Raw genomic sequence first — 24,917 nt, forward strand, 5'->3', positions numbered from 1 at the left:
ATGCACATGGGCACTCCCTCTCTCTCTCTCAAATAAATAAAAAAAAATCTTTTAAAAAAAAGTAGGACCTGGTTTCTAGAAAAGATGGCCCACTGAAGAAATGTTTTGCTAAAAATCAGAGGTTGAAGATAGAAACTGAAGAGCTGAACTCCATCCTAATAAAAATTAACTGTTCCAAATCTGGAAGAAGTCATGCTGTACACCAGTACAGCCTGACAGGAGATGTACTTAAATGGACAGAGAAAAGAACTGAAACAAATTCAGTAAGACTCTTCTACCCTAAGATTCTTTTATTGCCTTCTTGAGGATGGCATTTCAGAGAAGCATCTGTTCCTTAGTATCTACTTATTTATATAGTTCCTGCTTTTGCAAAAAGCTACGTTAAGTGTGTGTGTGTATATATGTGTGTGTGTGTTTAAAGGGTGGGGTACATCTGGTTGTCATTCAAATCAGTGGTGTAAATAAGAGAGTCACAACTGAGTATGTGTGCATCTCCTATAAATGCGGGAGAGCAGCTAAGTAAACCCAGGAAAAGAGGATATAGGAGTGGATTTATATAAATTAATAAAGAATCTCTGATTACTTAAATGGAGGCTGCATACTCTATATGCATAGTTAAATCTTGAAAGGTTATAGGGTACTTCGTATTTCATTCATAAGTTTGACTAAAAATTGCAGAAATACTATAAATAGAAAAATGTTTTAAAAAGGGAGGTGGGGGGAGGGGGCCTGGCTCAGTGGGTTAAAGCCTCTGCCTTTGGCTCAGGTCCTGAGATCGAGCCCCGAATCAGGCTCTCTGCTCCTCAGAGAGCCTGCTTCTTCCTCTCTCTCTGCCTGCCTCTCTGCCTACTTGTGATCTCTGTATGTCAAATAAATAAATAAAATCATAACAAAAAAAGGGGGGGGGGAGGTGAGGCAGGGGGCGCCTGGGCGGCTCAGATGGTTAAGCATCTGCCTTTGGCTCAGGTCATGATCACCAGGTCCTGGGATTGAGCCCTGCATCGGGTTCCCAGCTCACGGGGCAGTCTACTTCTCTTTCTCTGCTTCTCTCTCTCCCCTCCTTGTGCGCGCTCTCTCTCAAATGAATAAAAAAAATCATTAAAAATAAAATATTTTTAAAAAATAAAAGGGGAGGAGGGGGTAGGTGTAACTACTATTCACATCAGAAGGAGTTCACAATTTTTTATACCAACAATCTATACCATATACAAGACTCACTCATGGTTCACAACATTCACAACATTAAGGATTTAATTCAAACATATTTTCAAATACTCAGAAGTAGTGTTTAGAAAAGATAAAGCAGTGTGCCATACTGGTGATATTGTCTTAAGGGCATTGGTGAGAAGTTAGCAACAGCACAGAGGTCTTCTGTTTTTCTGACCTTGACTCTTAAGTATTTAATGATACTGACTTTAGAATTAAAAAACTGGTCATGAAGTACCTTGTAATATTAATAAAAGAGGCCTGGAATCTACTGCCACTAATGCTATATAATTAAAAGTTTAAAACTCTCGTGAGAACTTTGGTTGTTGATGCCTTAGGTTTACATTAACTTCATTTTTTACACTTCACAAAAAAGCACTTGAACCATAAAAATAAAAGTCTACAAAGGATCTGCTGACAAATAGTCTTTCTCTTTTCCTTTCAACAATTTTCCTTTTAAATAAAATATTCTTATGTGGGATTTTAAAAATTAAAAACTCAACTAAAAACCACTTATACATCTTTTCTCCTCACTGGAGAAACTAAAAATCATGATACATGAGCGAGAAACTCTTTAATAAAAAGAGTTTTACTCTACTACCATCTTAAGGATGAATCTACAGGGGCACCTGGGTGGCTCACTGGGTTAAAGCCTCTGCCTTTGGCTTGGGTCATGGTCCCAGGGTCCTGGGATCAAGCCCTGCATCGGGCTCTCTGCTCAGCAGGGAGCCTGCTTCCCCACCTCTCTCTGCCTGCCTCCCTGCCTCTCTCTGTCAAATAAATAAATAATCTTAAAAAAAAAAAAAAAGATGAATCTACTAATAGAAAAAAATATCAGCATTCTTATTTCCTACTCATCACAACTCTTTCCTCAATATTTGTATTTAAAAATAACTCGGGAGGGACAAGATGGCGGGGTACTAGGAAGAGGCGTCTTTTCAGCTGGTACCCCAAAGTGAGCTGATTACCTACCAAAGAAATCTGATCACCCATGAAATCAGCCTGAGATCAGAATTATACACGTCTGGATCTCTACAGGGGCAGAAGACGCCAGTGAGCAGGTAAAGCGGAATGGGAACAGCGGACTGATATCGGAAGATAAACAAAAGGGGGAGGGAGCCACCAGAGGCGACCGGTGCGAAAGTAATACCCCGATACGAGCGAGAGCGCCCTGCGTCTGGGGACCAGCATTAACTTGGAGACTGGTTGAAAGTACTCCAAAAGAGCAAAGGATCGCGGGGGCAAATTGTGGGAATCGGGGAGGCTAGGGACAGGGGCTTAAGTCCCCGGTCCCAGACGGCCTCCCCGGCGCGGAGGCAGAGAGAGTGCGGCGGAGAAACCGGCTCCTGGTCCCTAAGCCGCCAGCGCGCCCCAGAGCGCCGGGTTCCGGCTCCTGTGAGGGGATGGGAGCTGCGCCGGTCTGCAGAACGCACACTAGCCCTACCACAAAGCTTGAGATGCGCGCGCACGTCGCTCCAGCTCTCCTGGGTTTCTAAGGCCCGGGGGCGCTTCTTGACCCGCACCATTGTTTCAAAGTCTAAGCCGAGAGCGCGCGAAACTCTTCCCCGGACAGAGGCGCTCAAAAGCCCAGCCTGCGGCTTACGGACCAGCGCCCTGTTCTCAGTGCCCCAGACGCGCGCCGGACCCACAGCCGCCTCTGAAAAGAGGTGCGCGCAAGCCGGGCACTCCCAGCCCGGGCCGGCGGCAAAATCTCAGTGTGCGATCGCTGTTTGGAACCTCTCTGGCGGTCAGGAGCTCCCAGACAGCCGCCACTGCCTTGGCTTTGGGGACGAGCAAAAGATCCTGCGCCCCCAGGGTCTGCAACTTGGAACCTGCACTGCCAGCGGCCAAGGGGGAATTTATTCAGCTTCTGCACCCAGACTGAGGCTTCTCTCTGAGACGGAGATCAGGAAGTGTTCCAGGGTGCACCTTGACTGCACCAGAGTTGATACATCCAGCTACATCTGTTCAGTCTTCTCCCACCAAAATGACTAGGAGGAGGAATGCCCAACAGAAGAAAAATACAGAGGATGAACCTTCTGCAATAGAGCTAACGGCTATCAACATAGACAATATGTCGGAAAGAGAATTCAGGCTAACAATTATCCAGGCAATAGCTAGGTTGGAGAAAGCCATGGATGACCAAACAGAATTGATTAGGGCCGAACTGAAAGCGACCAGACAGGATGTTCACAATGTTAGGGCGGAGCTTAAAGCCACCAGGGAGGAGGTCCACAATGCTCTCAATGAGTTCCAATCCAATCTAAACTCTCTCAAAGCTAGGGTAACTGAGACAGAAGATAGAATTAGTGATCTGGAAGACAAACAGATAGAGAGAAAGGATCAGGAGGAAGCCTGGAACAAACAGCTTAGATCCCACGAAAGCAGAATTAGGGAAATAAATGATGCCATGAAGCGTTCCAACATCAGAATTATTGGAATTCCTGAAGGGGAGGAGAAAGAAAGAAGTCTAGAAGATGTCGTGGAACAAGTCCTTCATGAAAACTTTCCGAATCTCGCGAATGAAACCAGCGTTCATGTACTAGAGGCTGAACGGTCTCCACCCAAGATTATACACTCCAAAAAAACATCACGACACCTGATAGTCAAATTGAGAAATTATAATTGTAGGTATAATCTCTTGAAAGCTGCCAGGGCAAAGAGGCTCCTTACTTACAGAGGGAAGCCCATCAGAATAACGTCAGACCTGTCCACAGAGACCTGGCAAGCCAGAAGAGGCTGGCAAGATATATTCAGGGCACTAAATGAGAAGAACATGCAGCCAAGAATACTTTATCCAGCAAGACTGACATTCAAAATGGATGGAGAGATAAAGAGTTTCCAAGACCGGCAAGGCTTAAAAGACTATGCAACCACCAAGCCGATACTGCAGGAAATATTAAGGGGGGTTCTATAAAAGAGGAAAAATCCCAAGAATAGCATTGAACAGAAATATAGAGACAGTCTACAGAAAGAAAGACTTCAAAGGTAACTCGATGTCAATAAAAACGTATCTATCAATAATCACTCTCAACGTGAATGGCCTAAATGCACCCATAAAACGGCACAGGGTTGCAGATTGGATAAAACGACAGGACCCATCCATATGCTGTCTACAAGAGACCCATTTTGAACCTAAAGATACACGCAGACTGAAAGTGAAGGGGTGGAGAAGCATCTTTCATGCCAATGGGACTCAAAAGAAGGCTGGGGTAGCGATTCTCATATCAGATAAATTAGACTTCAAACTAAAGACTGTAGTCAGAGATACAGAAGGACACTACATAATCCTTAAAGGGACTATCCACCAAGATGATCTAACAATTGTAAATATCTATGCTCCCAATATGGGAGCAGCCAATTACTTAAGAAAACTGTTAATCAAGATAAAGAGTCATATTGATATGAATACACTAATCGTAGGTGATCTTAACACGCCTCTTTCAGAATTAGACAGATCATCGAAGCAGAAACTCAACAAAGAAACAAGAGCATTGAATGACACATTGGACCAGATGGACCTCATAGATATATACAGAACATTCCACCCTAAAACAGCAGAATACTCATTCTTCTCAAGTGCACACGGAACCTTCTCCAGAATAGACCACATACTGGGTCACAAATCAGGACTCAGCCGATACCAAAAGACTGAGATTATTCCCTGCATATTCTCAGATCACAATGCTTTGAAACTGGAGCTCAATCACAAGGAAAAGTTCCGAAGGAACTCAAACACCTGGAAGCTAAAGACCACCTTACTTAAGAATGCTTGGATCAACCAGGAGATCAAAGAAGAACTGAAACAATTCATGGAAACCAATGAGAATGAAGACACTTCGGTCCAAAACCTATGGGATACAGCAAAGGCGGTCCTAAGGGGAAAATATATAGCCATCCAAGCCTTGCTCAAAAAAATTGAAAAATCCAGAACACACCAGCTGTCTCTACACCTTAAAGAACTGGAGGATCAACAACAAATCAAACCAACTCCACACATAAGAAGGGAAATCATCAAGATTAGAGCTGAGATCAATGAGGGAGAAACCAGAGATACAGTAGAACGTATCAATGAAACTAGAAGCTGGTTTTTTGAAAGAATCAATAAGATCGATAAGCCACTGGCTACACTAATCCGAAAGAAAAGAGAGAAATCCCAAATTCATAAAATTATGAATGAAAAGGGAGAGATCACAACTAACACCAAGGAAGTAGAAACAATCATCAGAAGTTATTACGAACAGTTATATGCCAATAAGCTTAGCAACCTAGATGAAATGGATGCATTCCTGGAAAAATATAAACTACCAAAATTGAACCAGGAAGAAATCAACAACCTGAATAGACCGATATCTAATAACGAGATTGAAGCAGTGATCAAAAATCTCCCAAAAAACAAGAGCCCAGGACCTGACGGATTCCCTGGGGAATTCTACCAAACCTTCCAAGAAGAAATAACACCTATTCTCCTGAAGCTGTTTCAAAAAATTGAAGCAGAAGGAAAACTTCCAGACTCTTTCTATGAAGCCAGCATTACCCTGATCCCCAAACCAGGCAAGGACCCTACCAAAAAGGAGAGTTTCAGACCAATATCACTGATGAATATGGATGCTAAGATTCTCAACAAGATCCTAGCCAACAGGATCCAACAACACATTAAAAAGATTATCCACCATGATCAGGTGGGATTCATCCCTGGGCTACAAGGATGGTTCAACATTCGTAAATCAATCAATGTGATACAACAAATTAATATGAGAAGAGAGAAGAACCACATGGTCCTCTCAATTGATGCAGAAAAAGCATTTGACAAAATCCAACATCCGTTCCTGATTAAAACGCTTCAAAGTATAGGGATAGAGGGAACATTCCTGAACCTCATCAAATCTATCTATGAAAGACCCACAGCAAATATCATCCTCAATGGGAAAAAGCTTGCAGCCTTCCCGTTGAGATCAGGAACAAGACAAGGATGCCCACTTTCACCACTCTTGTTCAACATAGTATTAGAAGTCCTAGCAACAGCAATCCGACAACAGAGAGAAATAAAAGGTATCCAAATTGGTAATGAAGAAGTCAAACTCTCTCTCTTCGCAGATGACATGATTCTTTATATGGAAAACCCAAAAGACTCCACCCCCAAACTACTAGAACTCATACAGCAATTCAGCAGCGTGGCAGGATACAAAGTCAATGTGCAGAAATCAGTGGCTTTCTTATACACTAACAATGAAAATACAGAAAGGGAAATTAGAGAATCGATTCCATTTACTATAGCACCAAGAACCATAAGATACCTGGGAATAAACCTAACTAAAGAGGTAAAGGATCTATACTTGAGGAACTATAGAACACTCATGAAAGAAATTGAAGAAGACACAAAAAGATGGAAGACCATTCCATGCTCTTGGATCGGAAGAATAAACATTGTTAAAATGTCTATACTGCCTAGAGCAATCTATACTTTTAATGCCATTCCGATCAAAATTCCACCGGCATTCTTCAAAGAGCTGGAGCAAATAATCCTAAAATTTGTATGGAATCAGAAGAGACCCCGAATCGCTAAGGAAATGTTGAAAAACAAAAATAAAGCTGGCGGCATCACCTTACCTGATTTCAAGCTTTATTACAAAGCTGTGATCACCAAGACAGCATGGTACTGGCATAAAAACAGACACATAGACCAGTGGAACAGAGTAGAGAGCCCTGATATGGACCCTCAACTCTATGGTCAATTAATCTTCGACAAAACAGGAAAAAATATACAGTGGAAAAAAGACAGTCTCTTCAATAAATGGTGCTGGGAAAACTGGACAGCCATATGTAGAAGAATGAAACTCGACCATTCTCTTACATCGTACACAAAGATCAACTCAAAATGGATAAAAGACCTCAACGTGAGACAGGAATCTATCAGAATCTTAGAGGAGAACATAGGCAGTAATCTCTTTGATATCAGCCACAGCAACTTCTTTCAAGATACGTCTCCAAAGGCAAAGGAAACAAAAGCGAAAATAAACTTCTGGGACTTCATCAAAATCAAAAGCTTCTGCACAGCAAAGGAAACAGTCAAAAAAACAAAGAGGCAACCCACGGAATGGGAGAAGATATTTGCAAATGACAGTACAGACAAAAGGTTGATATCCAGGATCTATAATGAACTCCTCAAACTCAACCCACACGAAACAGACAAACACATCAAAAAATGGGCAGAAGATATGAACAGACACTTCTCCAATCAAGAAATACAAATGGCTATCAGACACATGAAAAAATGCTCATCATCATTAGCCCTCAGGGAGATTCAAATTAAAACCACATTGAGATATCACCTTACACCAGTTAGAATGGCCAAAATTAACAAAACAGGAAACAACATGTGTTGGAGAGGATGTGGAGAAAGGGGAACCCTCTTACACTGTTGGTGGGAATGCAAGTTGGTGCAGCCTCTTTGGAGAACAGTGTGGCGATTCCTCAAGAAATTAAAAATAGAGCTTCCCTACGACCCTGCAATTGCACTCCTGGGTATTTACCCCAAAGATACAGATGTCGTGAAAAGAAGGGCCATCTGTACCCCAATGTTTATAGCAGCAATGGCCACAGTCGCCAAACTATGGAAAGAACCAAGATGCCCTTCAACGGATGAGTGGATAAGGAAGATGTGGTCCATATACACTATGGAGTATTATGCCTCCATCAGAAAGGACGAATATCCAACTTTTGTAGCAACATGGACGGGACTGGAAGAGATTATGCTGAGTGAAATAAGTCAAGCAGAGAGAGTCAATTATCATATGGTTTCACTCATTTGTGGAGCATAACCAATAGCATGGAGGACAAGGGGCGTTAGAGAGGAGTAGGGAATTTGGGTAAATTGGAAGGGGAGGTGAACCATGAGAGACTATGGACTCTGAAAAACAGTCTGAGGGGTTTGAAGTGGCGGGGGGGTGGGAGGTTGGGGTACCAGGTGGTGGGTATTATAGAGGGCACAGCTTGCATGGAGCACTGGGTGTGGTGAAAAAATAATGAATACTGTTTTTCTGAAAATAAATAAATTGGGGAAAAAAAATTTTATAAATAAAAAAAAAAAAAAGATTAAAAAACAAAACAAAACAAAACAAAAAAAATAAAAAAAAAATAACTCGGGGCTCCTGGGTGGCTCAGTGGGTTAAAGCCTCTGCTATCAGTTTGGGTCATGATCCCAGGGTCCTGGGATTGAGCCCTGCATGGGGCTCTCTGTTCAAGGGGGAGCCTGCTTCCTCCTCTCTCTCTCTCAGCCTGCCTCTCTACCTACTTGTGATCTCTGTCAAATGAATAAATAAAATCTTAAATAAATAAATAAATAAAAATAACTCAAAACTAGGGGACTATTCTCCAATATAAGAGACTAAACAAAGGTAATACCCAAATGTGACATGAGACCTATAACTGAATTCCAGTTCAAACACAAAGCAAAAAAAATCACCAAAAAAACCCCAAAACAAAACAAAACAACAAAAGGCCATCTCTGAACAATTAGGGAAGTGTGAATACCTACTGGAGATCAGGTGAGATTATGGCACTCCTATTAATTTTCTTAGGTGTAATACTCATACAATGGTTATGGAGGAAAACATGCCTGAGCTTCAGAGATGCAAACTGAAGGGTCTTGGGATAAAATGTCATGATGTCTACAACTAGCTTTCAGATGACCAGGAAAAAACATCCTCCCCTCAGATGCATAAACACACATATATAAAATACAGATGGCAAATTCCCTTTTGAGCTTATCCTTTTTGACCGTCATCTTGAATATGGCCATTTCACTTAAAAGTAGCCACTGTGGTTAGGTCTACAGAAAAGAGTTTAACCCAACTATAAAATTATTGCTTGAAGAACTAGAAGCACACATAATTATGGAAATTAACCGTGATGTTTATGTGTATGCAAGGGCACATGCGTACCAAGACTATCCAAAGGTCATACAACCACCTGACTCCTCTAGAAAGCCTGACTTCAAACTCAAAGAACTACTTAACTGCTTTCATAGTTACCCATTTCATAGCAAGCATCAACTCCAACAACTCTCAATAATTCCCAAGAAAGGCTTTATCAAGCCACAGCCAAAACATTTCTGGTTCAAACTTAAGGCATTTAAAACCCTTATTAGTAACGTAGGCCAATGTAAAAGTCCTTGGTGAAACACTTCTTATGGAAGACTATTTACGCAAAAAGGCCAAAATTGAAGTCTGTACTCAAAGACTATGTGTTACAATAACTACTTTTTAATGAACAACAAGTAATCTCCAAAAGCATCTCAGCTAAATTCTTGAGCTAAATCTCCCCAGTAGGATACTTAAAAAACAAATGTAGATCACATCAAACCAGCATACTTGCCTCTCTTTCAGCTTCTTTCAGTATGGCTTCTTTCTCCTTTACTCGCTGCACAAACATCTGCTTCATTTCTTCTTCCTTCCTCTGACGTTCTCCATAAAATTCATGTCTTTTAGCTTCATAGGTCTCTTGAAGACTAAAAAGTTATTTGTGGTACTCTCATGTTAAAAAATGATGTAGGAAACTTCCAAACACTCACACTTCTCCGGTTAAGCCTTATACTATAATAACAATTACCCATACCCTCTTATACAGAGTAACCTGAAACATGACATTTCCTACAGCATGAAACATAAAAAGCCACAGATGCCACAGCTACAGAATACCAGGTTTCTGAAATCTCTGATTTATCAAGTCCTTCTCAAGAAGTATTCTCATATTACCCCAAATGAATTCCTCTTTCAGTCTTAATTAGCATCACTGTCTTTGGAAACCCTGAAGTCTTGAAGTCATCCTTGACTCTTCCCTTACCTTATCTCTGTATCTGATCACCAAGGTCTGAGAGTTCAGTCTGTGACCTTGACATCATTTTAATCCCATCTTCTGCTTTCTACAGATATTGTTACAGCCCAACTCAAACTTGGTGATTTTTTTGCCTTCACTATTATAAGTTAATATCCTAACTGACCTCTGGGCTTTTAGTTCCCCTTTCTTTCATTTTCTTACTTCTTGCCACTCCTAAGATTTTCCAGAAAAATGCACAGACCTCTTATCTTTTTTTCCACAGCATTAGTTATCTACAGAATCTGGTACCACCTCTTTTGAATAGCACTTACCCTTTTGAATCTGGTCTAATTCTACCTTTCCAGATTCGTCTCTTACCAAACAAATCCAATCCTCCTAAGGTGCCAGCCATACCAACCTAGTCATTCTTCCTAAAACCACAGATTTCATGCTTTAGCTTGTGTAATTCCTGTGCTTCCAACACTAATGCCCACCTGCCAACCCCCATTCTACCCAGTTAATCCTTCACTCCTCAAGTCCAATTTCAAATACAACTTCCTTCTGGGTGGTTCAGATGTTTAAGCATCTGCTTTTGGCTCAGGTCATGATCCCAGAGTCCTGGGATGGAACCCCACATACAGCTCCCTTCTCCCTCTGCAACTCCCCCTGGTTATGCTTGCTCTCCCTCTCTGACAAATAAAAAAATAACATCTTAAAAAAAAAAGAAAGCCTTCTCTCCTACCCCCTGTTGGAACTAGCTATATCTTCTAAGCACTCTCATGGCACTTCGTACTCTTCTTTGGCATTTGTATCCTATCTGTCTCTCCTAATAGATCATTATCTCTGTAACCCGACTACCCAGCAAAGCTCTCTAGACACATCAAGGTCTTCATAAATGTTCATTTAATGACAGAAATTGCCAGGAAGTAGAGCTCAATTTAACCAAGCAGAGCAAGGATTGTCCTGGAACACTATGCCCAGCTGCCCTTTCTTGCTTAAAGCATTCAGAGGTATCACAGACTTCTTATATATGTCAGACACCAAGCCCTTCCATTTTAACACACTATGAGACTATCCCAAAGATTTAACAGGGAACACAAATGTGCCTTCCAGCTGTTTTACAGTAAGAAATTTCTACTGCTTACATAAGTACTTTATATCTAAATAGACATAAGTATGATGAATTAAGGAATTTTACAGTCTTAAATAAGGTCCCACCTCCTTTAAATAGCACTTAAGGAACTTCACAATCTGGCCTAATTCTATCCTTCCAGATTCATCTCTTACCAAACAAATCTAATCCCCCTAAGGTTCCAGACATACCAACCTAGTCACTGTTCCAATAACTGGAAAAATAAATCTTCTAAGTATAGAATTCTAGAAGTAAAAGGAGAATTAGAGTAAGAAATGTTACGCAAGAGCTGTTATGGCCGACTGTGCAGGGTATGAGTAGCAAGTGTTTTGAAGAGGCAAATATCCTAAACAGTATCTTTAAAAGCAAAATGTACAAACTGCCCTAGATAACCACATTAATGCCCCAGATCTTTTTTTTTTTTTTTAAAAGATTTTATTTATTTATTTGAGAGAGAGAGTGTGAGAGAGAGCATGAGCGAGGAGAAGGTCAGAGAGCGAAGCAGACTCCCCATGGAGCTGGGAGCCTGATGTGGGACTCGATCCCGGGACTCCAGGATCACGCCCTGAGCCGAAGGCAGTCGTCCAACCAACTGCGCCACCCAGGCGTCCCCAATGCCCCAGATCTTAAGGAAACATTTACCAGGCTTTTTATTTTTCTATGTTTGTTTTGTTCTTATTTTAAAGAAGCCTCTATATCAGGCTACTTTCATCAGAAACCTCACTACAATTCACTGATCCTACATTGGATTGATAGTCTCTAATGACAAACGACTTAAATAATGTTTTGAATTCGTACCAAATGTAAGTTTAAAAAAGTTCTCATTATCTGTGTATATAAACACTTGAGTTGCTTAAAAGGAAAATAAATCTACCTGGCAAAGAGAAAAGACCTAATATTTGTTGAATAGCTGCTCCCAACAAGATACTTTCCTGGAATCCTTTATCAACCTAATTCCCATAGCACCCAAGCAGAAATAGAACTAATACTGTTTTACAGATAAGAAAACTAAAGCTCAGAGAAATAAAGTAATCAAAGCAACACAGTTGTAAGTAAAAAGCTAGAATTTGAACCAGGTCAGATTTTTTGGTTTTATCAAAAGATTAAAAGGGCACCTGGGTGGCTCAGTGGGTTAAAGCCTCTGTCTTCAACTCAGGTCATGATCCCAGAGGTCCTGGGATTGAACCCTGCATCTGGCTCTCTGCTCATCAGGGAGCCTGCTTCCCCCACTCTCTCTCTGCCTGCCTCTCTGCCTACTTGTGATTTCTGTCTGTCAAATAAGCAAATAAAATCTTTAAAAAAGAAAAAAAGGGGCGCCTGGGTGGCTCAGTGGGTTAAAGCCTCTGCCTTCAGCTCAGGTCATGATCTCAGCAGGGAGCCTGCTTCCTCCTCTCTCTCTGCCTGCCTCTCTGCCTACTTGTGATCTCTGTCTGTCAAATAAATAAATAAAATCTTAAAAAAATAATAAATAAAATAAATTTTTTAAAAAAATAAAAAAATCATGTTACTGCTCCTGCATATTTTCTGTCATGTCACAAGGTTTTTCAGCTTTGACAACCAGAAGTAAATTTTAAGTAAAATCAATTCTAAGTAAAGAAATCTGCACTATCTTTCAAAAGGTGGTAAAGGAACTCCTAGAAGATCTGTAAGGAAACAATTTACATAGTATTATAAAACTAATGCAACTACTGTTTACTATTATGGATTTATTCATTAAACAAAAATGAAAAAGTTTTCTTGCTATTTTAGTAAAAATTCTTGCTTTTTTTAGTATAAAATTAGCTTAATATTCAATGAAACATTACTATACTTGCAAAATCACTGTTTAAAGCAAAGTTTAAAATCAAAGAGGAAGAAAAAAATTCTCAAATTCTCATATTCATCAAGAAAATCACTACAGTCCCTTCACTTAGGACTTGTGTTTTATATCCTGTTCTAAAAAGCCTGCTAACCTTTTTCCATTTCGGCTCTAGACTAAATGCAGAAAGTTATTTATTCTTGAGAGTTCCAAAGACACAAATTTTACAACACAAAAAAATTAAGTCAAACACTTAACTCTAAAATACTACAAGAATCTTCCTTTCAAAACTACAGGTCCCTCAACACTTCAAATGGCAGTGATTTTGTACTTAAATGTTAAAGATGATTAACTGTGGGAATGAAAATGGTTATGTTAATCTAAAATAACTTAGGGATTTAAGAAGGTTTTTAACCACTTCTGATCTAGCTTTAATAATTAAAGATCAGTTAATTAAGATTAGAGGAGAGTATAATGCCATTTAGTGGGACCTCATGATATGCACATGAGTAGTGTTGAGAGATTAGGACAATAACTATGACTCAGCATAACTGTTCACAATAAAATGGAAATGGAAAACAAGCTGAAGGTTCTGGCAATAAAGAAGATTGGGTAGTAAAGAGAATTAAAAGTCATCCCAACAAGTTTATATAACTGTTTTTTTAATTGATAGATATAATATTGAGGGATGAACTTTCAACCAAATCAGAGTGACTACTATTAGGTATACCCCAAATTAAATGGAAAATATTGCCCAGAAAACAGAATATAACTTCTTGAAACTGTAGAACCTTCCTAAGACATCAAGCTATAATGAACTACAGAAGCTTTATCAAATAATTTATTCTCAAATAAAACACCAAGAGAAGAAACATTCTGCCATGCCTGACTCAAGAAATCCAGTAAGAAATGTCTTCTCTCTTAAGAAGTGCAGCCTAGGAAGGGCAGAAGACGCAGGCAGGCAGAGGCCTCCCTTACATAAGATCTAGTTCCCCATCCTTTCTTGCTTGTTCCCTACCCAATCTGTTACCCAGTATAAATTGAAGAATCTTCATTCTCCAATTTTCCATTCTTCATTTGATCAGTGAGCAGATGTTCCCCAAACTAAAGAAATGCTTTAAAAAACATGGATGTTCTAAGCAGTCTCTGATTCTGAATGTCCACCATCTACCTATACCTCCTTTTGGTATTGTTCACCTGATTAATTTTGGAGAGCTACCTCTTCGCCCTGGGGATATAGTCTGGTGGGACAATTAATTAGATTCATGCCCACTCTGGCCAAGACAAAAAGGGTACATGTCCTAAGCCAGACATACTGGACTAGGCTGTAAATTGTCAAGAAGAAACCAAAAAAGGCTGGAAATGGTTTCAGTTCATTCACTCCACTCCCAGCACAGAATGAAACTGGTTTCTACCTGTTCTAAGGTTTCCCTTTGAATCTGTAATTCTTGGCTGATGTAGTCTTTCATAGAACTTATTGCCCTTTTTGTTTTAGAGGAGTGGTCTTCATTATGTTCAAAGAGCTGTAAAGGAAGCAACTGGATTTTATTACACTGCTGTACTTCTATAGCAAGAACTTGATCCTCAGCTTCAACACAGCTGACTTCTCCCTGAAACTTTCTTCACTTGGCTTCCAAGACATGGCACTGCTGGCTTACCTCCTTCCTCTACCCAAGACTTCTCAATCTTTTCTATCTACTTCTCCAGCTGACAAATATCAGAGTGACTTAAGTCTGTTTTCAAGGCACCTTTCTTTTCAGACATAATTCTCTCTCTAGGCAATCTCATCCCTATTCATACATTCAGTTAGCCATCTAAATGCTGATGACTCTTAAGTTTATTACTTTGGCCCAGCCCTCTTCCTGGAGCTCCAGAAAAATACCCAAAGTGGAACACTGTCACTTGTATGTCCAGAGGAAACTCAAGTCAGCAGGTCCCAAACCAAGCTTATGCTCCATCATGCCCATCACTGCAGCTCCACAAAAAAGCCAGTCCTTCTAGAGATAACCTGTCTCCAGGAAAAGTACAACCATCTACCTAGCCAATGAGACCATAATACCAGGAAACTAGATGCCTTTTTTTTTTTTTTAAAGCAGCATCTTCTGGCATTTCCTGCTTCTTTACCTCATTATATCCAAACAGTCACTAAGTTCTTTCAATTTCATCTTCTAGATATGTCTCAAACACATCCAGTTCTATTTTTACCACTTTTACTTCAGTCCAAGCAATACTCTCCCACTGGTCTCTCCTAAGCATCTCTGCATACCACTTTAATACTTTCTTTGCATTATAGCTAAAAGTGATTTTTCAAATGTAAATATGGTAATGATAACTCCTTGAATGGTGGTTTCGCCTTTCCCTTGGAACAAAGCACAAATCCCAACCAAGTGATCCACAGTTTGATTACTGCCTACCTGTTCTCTCAATCTTATGCTCTCTAGCTGCGCTGACCTTCTTAAAGAGCTCTGAAGATGTCATTCTCTCTCTGCTTGCAGTCTTTTCATGTCTTGCTCTGATTTCCCCAAATTATTAGCTCAAAACAGTAACTGCCTCAAGAAAATCTTCTCTGATTTTCCAAATTAAGTCAGGAAACCCTCCCTCACTACATACCATCTCTCCTTTAGCAGACATTTCACAACTGTGATTAATTGTGCAATTTGATTTTGGCCTCCCCAATAAGAATGTAAACTCCATGATAGGCAGGTCTATAGGCTCTTCCTCAGTATTATATCCCCAGCACTTAGCCCAGAGCTTTGCAAATAGCAGACATTTTAAAAATGTTTATGATTTGGGGGCACCTGGGTGGCTCAGGTCACGATGCCAGGAGCCTGGGATGGAACACCTCCTCAGGCTCCCTGCTCAGTGGAGAGCCTGCTTCTCCCTCTCCCTCTGCCCTTCCCCCTGCTTGTGTTCTCTGGCTCTATCTCTGTTAAATAAATAAAGTCTTTTAAAAAATAAAATAAAAGTTTATGATTTTTCATATTAAATCACTGCTGACTCCCAAATTATTATCTCAGCCTTAACTTCTCCCTAAGTGCCAGATTCATTTATGTAATAACGTACTGAAACTTTTCACTGGAATATTTATTTTTTAAAAGCTTTATTTATTTTAGAGAGAGACAGAGAACACATGTACATATATGAGTGGGCAGAGGGGCAGAGGAATAGAATGCTCAAAACAGACTCCCTGCGGAGTGTGGAGCCCAATGCAGAGCTCCATCCCACAATCCATGAGATCATGACATGAGCTGAAACCAAGAGCTGAATGTTTAACCCACCAAGCCAACCAGGTGCCCCTTCACTGGCATATTTAATAAGCAACTTAAATTTAACATGTCTGAAACCTCTCAATTATTAATCATAACCCCTAAAATCTATCCCTTCCCCAGTCTTGCTCGTATCAGTAAACATTACCACAATTTAGCCAAATTCAGGTCATTTCTCAATGACTAGAGTCATCCTTGATTCCTCTGTCCTTTTACAGCCCATACCCAAACCATCAATGAGTCCTATGAACTTTACCTTCAAATTACATGTCCTAAATGTGCTTTTGACCACCTCTACACTACCAAGTCTCTATGGTCTCACCAGGACTACTATGTGAGTACCCCGACTCTATTTTCCACAAAGGGCCAGAGGGTCCTCCTCCCACCTCTATCCCAGAAATTCTGTAAGGCAGTTTCTGTTTAAGCCCACGGTGCTTACCTACCCACTGACCAGCAGCGTGTGAAAGCATATGGGAGACAAACAGCAAGTATCTGTTAAATGAGTGAATGGAAATTTTAACTTAAAAGCAGACTCTTAGGCTCTATCCATAGAAATTCTGAACCTGCATTTCTTAATCTTCCATAGATGCCTGATGACTGACCCACCAGGCAACCTGAATCCCTCTTCTCAGAGTACTTCAAAGGCTGTCCCACTTGCTCTCACTCAGTATTTGTGTCTTACTAATGTACACTGAGACCTCTGAATTGCCCCTTAGACTTGAAAGAATGAGACATGAAGCCTCCTCTGGAAAACACTAGTGAAGCCAAATCTTCAATAGGGAAAATAGTTTTATCAGAAGTGATCAAAAGCACAGCATGCCTGAAATTGGTGAAGAGGGGTTGAGTATATATAATTCTTTTTTATCATACTACTAGATTTATCATATTTTATATGATATCATATAAAATATCATAACTTACCATGATGATATCATATGATATATCATAATTTATCATACTACTAGAGCTAAAAAAAAAAAACTAATTAAAACCATAGATTAAAAACTTTAAAAATTTGGGGCACCTGGGTGGCTCAGGGGGTTAAAGCCTCTGCCTTCGGCTTAGGTCATGATCCCAGGGTCCTGGGATCGAGCCCCGCGTTGGGCTCTCTGTTCCGTAGGGAGCCTGCTTCCTCCTCTCCCTGCCTGCCTCTCTGCTTACTTGTGATCTCTCTCTGTCAAATAAATAAATAAAAATCTTTAAAAAAAAAAAAAAAAGAAAGAAAAACTTTAAAAATTTAACCTCATCTACTATTAAATCTTCCCAAAGGTCAGATGCAATGGCATCACTGAAGTAATGTTCTCCTTCTCCTTTTTGTGTTTACTCTAGTACAAATACTTAAGAGTCAGAGAAATGACCAAAATGCAAATAATGAAAAGGAAAAAAAATCCTTAGTTCCATAACAGAGTTTTAGAGTGTTTTTTCCTGAAGATTTCCTACTTTCCTCCATGCAAAAAACCTATTCTGGAATGCTACATCATATCAAATCTGATGTAGTAGGTAAGGATTAGAGTTTCATGTTTACATATTTTAATAAAAACAAGTCAGGAATGTAAAGCCACATAAAATTACCTAGCAAGTTTATAACACTGAATGCTGTAATTACTGAACAAGAAGGTCATCAACCTTTAAAATTCTTATAACTACCCTGGAATATTTTAAGAAACAGTTTAATCCCTGACTTCCTACAAGCACTTTCATTCTTCCTTTAGAAGACATTTTCCTAAATTTAAGTCATTCCAAACTTTCATCAAGCTAAAAACAACGGGTTTTTTGGTTTAATATGATTCACATTCCAACTTTCTTTTAGAAGAACAGATAAATATACTTTTATCTTTTTCAGAAAAATACAAATATAAAACCAAATGAGAATTCTTTCCTTTAGTTATTCATTTCAGCATGTACTGAGATAATGGGCTTCTGCCATTATGTTCTTTCTTAAACTCTTAGAATCAGATGAAGTATTAGAGACCCTTCAAGGGCAAGAAAGCCTCAAGTGATCTGAGAAGCACAATAATTAATCATAAGCAAATGATTCTACTTCATGGTTTGCCAGGTTTCTGAAAACCACATTCTCCAACATCCTGAATATAAAACAATCCTCTATAACTTCCTCTTTGATTGGTTTCTCACAGAAATCCCGTTACCTGAGCGGCTTATTCTCTGGGCCCACATCTGTAAAGCCCATTTCCTCCAGTTTGCAACGCCTGTAAAGTTCATAATGCCTAGTGTGGGTCTGTTCTCGCAGATCTTCCATGTTTGTACAAATGAGCATTTCCCGGAGCTTTACAAAATCACAGTGGTTTTCATTTTCCACTAGCCAGAAAAACAAGAAAACAGCAACACCAATTTTTAATTCCTGGCACACAGTGCTTGTTGAATGAAAAAACACATCTGAAATAACAGTGAAGTGATCAGTATAACACCTATGATTGTTTTATGTAAGTAACCAAGGAAGAAACTCTTGCATTACAGACTCTGATTTATAAGCAATGTAACAGATTGGGAAACTGCTTTAAATTTAGTAGGCAATGGATAAACAGGAAAGAAATACATTATATTATGTCACTAATATGTTCCAGTTATTTCACTAATATTTTGTTAGCATTTTACAAACCATCCTTAGGACATTTTACAAAGTGCTTAAAAAGACCCTGTAACATTATTTTATTAAAACTTCAAAGTAGTAATTCTACATACTCAAGATACCATCTGTACCTGCTATAATTATCAAACTCTTTATATACAAGGCCATATTTATGATGTTGGTTTGACACCATTCAAAATTAGTGAATAAATATACTTAGTTCTCCTTACATGGTCCTTCTTCTAGGGTTATGGTGACTGGAAGACAACAAATAATTATATAACTGTAACCAATAGTTTTAAGTACAATTACTACTTTATATATTTATAAATTAAAAATGTTAAGTTTTGTCAATATCTTTTAATTACAAATCTGTCAATTAAAATATCAGCATTATTAGGAAACCAGTACTAACAGGGGTAATCCATTTCCCATTAATAGCACTACAAGTAAATGAATGAACCAGATAGTACTAATTACTTATTCATTACAAGGCTAGATAAATCCTAAAATTTTTTAATTGGGTGACTTAGTTTTTGGAAATAGTTGGCAATACTTTGATAATTGGAAATACATAAATGTATGAGGTGGTTTATTGTGCCTAGAATTACGTTTTAGTAATTAGTTTATGTATCATGTTTAAACACTAGTATTTATATTCAAATTCTGTTCTGTCTAGTGCTTCCCACTTTCTGAATGTCTTGGCACACCAGGCACAAAATGTGTGTGATATAATTAAGAAAATGGGAAAGCCCAGCCTCCACATACTTGGCCAAAACAGAATACATGCCACTGTTCTGATAAGCAAATCATAGCCCAAAATAAGCATCACCTTGGAGAATGCACTGAATGCAACTTTCAGACTGTTAGGTGACATGCGTATTCCCAGTCATCATTCATCTCATTTACCTTGTACAACACCCCATGGGTACTGGCGAGCTTTGACCATCTTATTTCCAACTTTTACCTCATCCATACTTCCTACAACAGCAAATGGCAAATGTCCCTGGAAAGGAACCATAATATCAAATTATATCTCACACTATTATGATAAATCACTAACTAAAAAAGTTTTATGAAAGTAATAGATTAGAGAAAATGTACTAAATAACAAAGTTATTAAAATCAAATGATCTGCTATGCCTCTGATTTTATTTTAAAATTATTTTTTTAAGATTTTACTTATTTGTCAAAGAGAGGGACAGCACAAGCATGGGATGCTGCAGGCAGAGAAAGAAGCAGGTTCCCTCTTGAGCAAGGAGCTTGATGCGGGGACTCAAACCCCAGGACACTGGGATCATGACCTGAGCAGAAGGCAGATGCTTACTTAACCAACGGAGCCACCCAGGCATCCCTATACCTCCAATTTTAAAACTTGGCAGTGAATATGTGACAACTGTTCTATACGAGTAAATTTCAGGCCCCATAAAGAAAATTAATCATTGAGCATCCCCCACATGCAAGGTATCATGCTACAGAAATAAAAAAAGATTCTAGTATAAGTATCAGTTCCCTCAATATTATCTTTGCCCTAAAAGACAAAGATAATGTTGAGGAAATTACACACGTACACACACTTAGACACACCAAATGAATAACTAAAATATATATCTATGTTTAATGTGTACACAGATACATGGTACTAATACAAAATGGTAGTTAAGCCCCAAACCAGTACAAAAGGTACTAAAATGTTACATAAAGTTAGAGGAATGAGGAATCACTGTGAGCAGGAAGATATAACCCAAACCAGAGATGGACCAAGGAAAGTAAGAACTAACTTAAGTAAGGAGAAGATTTTGAACAAATACATAATAGCTAGATTTAGAGAATAGTAGTAGAGTAGACTGGTCTGTCTGAAGGTGAGAATTAATACATGAGAAAGGTCTAATGTTTAAGTATTAAGTATTATGTTTAATTCTTAATAACTGATACGTGCCTTAATTGTGTCTTTCTGAAAAATTATTCCAAGTGGGCACAAATAATAAAATTATATTTAAAGACAATATAACACATCGGTATTGAGCTCACTTCATTTACATTAGTCAGTTGTTGTTGTTTTTTTTTTCATAATACTGGTATATAATATGGATGAGTTTTTTTTTTCCAATTTATTTATTTTCAGAAAAACAGTATTCATTATTTTTTCACCACACCCAGTGCTCCATGCAAGGCGTGCCCTCTATAATACCCACCACCTGGTACCCCAACCTCCCACCCCCCCGCCACTTCAAACCCCTCAGATTGTTTTTCAGAGTCCATAGTCTCTCATGGTTCACCTCCCCTTCCAATTTACCCAAAAGCACATACCCTCCCTATTGTCCATAACCCTACCCCCCTTCTCCCAACCTCCCCCCCAGCAACCCACAGTTTGTTTCGTGAGATTAAGAGTCACTTATGGTTTGTCTCCCTCCCTATCCCATCTTGTTTCATGGATTCTTCTCCTACCCACTTAAGCCCCCATGTTGCATCACCACTTCCTCATATCAGGGAGATCATATGATAGTTGTCTTTCTCTGTTTGACTTATTTCGCTAAGCATGATACGCTCTAGTTCCATCCACGTTGTCGCAAATGGCAAGATTTCGTTTCTTTTGATGGCTGCATAGTATTCCATTGTGTATATATACCACATCTTCTTGATCCATTCATCTGTTGATGGACATCTAGGTTCTTTCCATAGTTTGGCTATTGTGGACATTGCTGCTATAAACATTCGGGTGCACGTGCCCCTTTGGATCAGTACGTTTGTATCTTTAGGGTAAATACCCAGTAGTGCAATTGCTGGGTCATAGGGCAGTTCTATTTTCAACATTTTGAGGAACCTCCATGCTGTTTTCCAGAGTGGTTGCACCAGCTTGCATTCCCACCAACAGTGTAGGAGGGTTCCCCTTTCTCCGCATCCTCGCCAGCATCTGTCATTTCCTGACTTGTTGATTTTAGCCATTCTGACTGGTGTGAGGTGATATCTCATTGTGGTTTTGATTTGTATTTCCCTGATGCCGAGTGATATGGAGCACTTTTTCATGTGTCTGTTGGCCACCTGGATGTCTTCTTTGCAGAAACGTCTGTTCATGTCCTCTGCCCATTTCTTGATTGGATTATTTGTTCTTTGGGTGTTGAGTTTGCTAAGTTCTTTTTAGATTTTGGACACTAGTCCTTTATCTGATATGTCGTTTGCAAATATCTTCTGCCATTCTGTCAGTTGTCTTTTGATTTTGTTAACTGTTTCCTTTGCTGTGCAAAAGCTGTTCATCTTGATGAAATCCCTATAGTTCATTTTTGCCCTTGCTTCCTTGCCTTTGGCGATGTTCCTAGGAAGATGTTGCTGCGGCTGAGGTCGAAGAGGTTGCTGCCTGTGTTCTCCTCAAGGATTTTGATGGATTCCTTTCTCACATTGAGGTCCTTAATCCATTTTGAATCTATTTTTGTGTGTGGTGTAAGGAAATGGTCCAATTTCATTTTTCTGCACGTGGCTGTCCAATTTTCCCAACACCATTTATTAAAGAGGCTGTCTTTTTTCCATTGGACATTCTTTCCTGCTTTGTCAAAGATTAGTTGACCATAGAGTTGAGGGTCTATTTCTGGGCTCTCTATTCTGTTCCATTGATCTATGTGTCTGTTTTTGTGCCAGTACCATGCTGTCTTGAAGATGACAGCTTTGTAATAGAGCTTGAAGTCTGGAATTGTGATGCCACCAACTTTGGCTTTCTTTTTCAATATCCAAGGTCTTTCCTGGTTCCATATAAATTTTAGAATTATTTGTTCCATTTCTTTGAAAAAGATAGATGGTACTTTGATAGGAATTGCATTAAATGTGTAGATTGCTATAGGTAGCATAGACATTTTCACAATATTTCTTCTTCCAATCCAGGAGCATGGAACATTTTTCCATTTCTTTGTGTCTTCCTCAATTTCTTTAATGAGTACTTTATAGTTTTCTGAGTATAGATTATTAGCCTTGTTAGATTCTTAGCCTTTTTGGTTAGGTTTATTCCTAGATATCTTATGGTTTGGGGTGCAATTGTAAAAGGAATTGACTCCTTAATTTCTCTTTCTTCTGTCTTGTTGTTGGTGTAGAGAAATGCAACTGATTTCTGTGCATTGATCTTATATCCTGACACTTGACTGAATTCCTGTATAAGTTCTAGCAGTTTTGGAGTGGAGTCTTTTGGTTTTCCACATAGAGTGTCATATCATCTGTGAAGAGTGATAATTTGACTTCTTCTTTGCCGATTTGGATGCCTTTAATTTCCTTTTGTTGTCTGATTGCTGAGGCTAGGACTTCTAGTACTATGTTGAATAGCAGTGGTGATAACGGACATCCCTGCCGTGTTCCTGACCTTAGTGGAAAAGTTTTCAGTTTTTCTCCATTGAGAATGATATTTGCGGTGGGTTTTTCATTGATGGCTTTGATGATATTGAGGTATGTGCCCTCTATCCCTACACTTTGAAGAGTTTTGATCAGGAAGGGATGCTATACTTTGTCAAATGCTTTTTCAGCATCTATTGAGAGTATCATATGGTTCTTGTTCTTTCTTTTATTGATGTGTTGTATCACACTGACTGATTTGCGGATGTTGAACCAACCTTGCAGCCCTGGGATAAATCCCACTTGGTCGTGGTGAATAATCCTTTTAATGTACTGTTGAATCCTATTGGCTAGTATTTTGGTGAGAATTTTCCCATCTGTGTTTATCAAGGATATTGGTCTATAGCTCGCTTTTTTGATGGGATCCTTGTCTGCTTTTGGGATCAAGGTGATGCTGGCCTCATAAAATGAGTTTGGAAGTTTTCCTTCAATTTCTATTTTTTGGAACAGTTTCAGGAGAATAGGACTTAGTTCTTCTTTAAATGTTTGGTAGATTTCCCCCGGGGAAGCCGTCTGGCCCTGGGCTTTTGTTTGTTTGGAGATTTTTAATGACTGTTTCAATCTCCTTACTGGTTATGGGGCTGTTCAGGCTTTCTATTTCTTCCTGGTTCAATTTTGGTAGTTTATATGTTTCTAGGAATGCATCCATTTCTTCCAGATTGTCAAATTTGTTGGCGTAGAGTTGCTCATAGTATGTTCTTATAATAGTTTGTATTTCTTTGGTGTTAGTTGTGATCTCTCCTCTTTCATTCATGATTTTATTTATTTGGGTCCTTTCTCTTTTCTTTTTGATAAGTCTGGCCAGGGGTTTATCAATTTTATTAACTCTTTCAAAGAACCAGCTCCTAGTTTCGTTGATTTGTTCTATTGTTTTTTTGGTTTCTATTTCATTGATTTCTGCTCTGTGATTTCTCTTCTCCTGCTGGGCTTAGGGATTCTTTCTTGTTCTTTGTCCAGCTCCTTTAGGTGTAGGGTTAGGTTGTGTACCTGACACCTTTCTTGTTTCTTGAGAAAAGCTTGTACCGCTATATATTTTCCTCTCAGGACTGCCTTTGTTGTGTCCCACAGATTTTGAACCGTTGTATTTTCATTATCATTTGTTTCCATGATTTTTTTCAATTCTTCTTTAATTTCCCCGTTGACCCATTCATTCTTTAGTAGGATGCTGTTTAGTCTCCATGTATTTGTGTTCTTTCCAAACTTCCTCTTGTGGTTGAGTTCTAGCTACAGAGCATTGTGGTCTGAAAATATGCAGGGAATGATCCCAATCTTCTGATACTGGTTGAGTCCTGATTTAGGACCAAGGATGTGATCTATTCTGGAGAATGTTCCATGTGCACTAGAGAAGAATGTGTATTCTGTTGCTTTGGGATGAAATGTTCTGAATATATCTGTGATGTCCATCTCATCCAGTGTATCATTTAAGGCCTTTATTTCCCTGTTGATCTTTTGCTTGGATGATCTGTCCATTTCAGTGAGGGGAGCGTTAAAGTCCCCTACTATTATTGTATTATTGTTGATGTGTTTCTTTGATTTTGTTATTAATTGGTTTATATAGTTGGCTGCTCCCACATTGGGGGCATAGATATTTAAAATGGTTAGATCTTCTTGTTGGACAGACCCTTTGAGTATGATATAGTGTCCTTCCTCATCTCTTATTATAGTCTTTGGCTTAAAATCTAATGGATCTGATATAAGGATTGCCACTCCTGCTTTCTTCTGATGTCCATTAGCATGGTG

At 39.1% G+C, this 24,917-nt stretch overlaps 1 protein-coding gene across 2 annotated transcripts in view; it reads right to left on the reverse strand.

Moving 5' to 3' along the window:
• SEPTIN10 (septin 10) overlaps positions 1 to 24,917 on the reverse strand; it is a 77,419-nt gene that overhangs the window by 6,033 nt on the left and 46,469 nt on the right. For both annotated transcript variants that reach the window (XM_044263809.1, XM_044263808.1), the window contains exons 7-9: positions 19,716 to 19,812; positions 18,367 to 18,535; positions 9,583 to 9,715 (exon numbers count right to left, since the gene is read on the reverse strand). In XM_044263809.1, the coding sequence (XP_044119744.1) occupies positions 9,583 to 9,715; positions 18,367 to 18,535; positions 19,716 to 19,812 (399 nt within the window). The remainder of the gene's footprint in view (positions 1 to 9,582; positions 9,716 to 18,366; positions 18,536 to 19,715; positions 19,813 to 24,917) is intronic.

The sequence above is a fragment of the Neovison vison genome, chromosome 8 (genome assembly GCF_020171115.1).
Source record: "Neovison vison isolate M4711 chromosome 8, ASM_NN_V1, whole genome shotgun sequence".
Lineage (NCBI taxonomy): Eukaryota > Metazoa > Chordata > Mammalia > Carnivora > Mustelidae > Neogale > Neogale vison.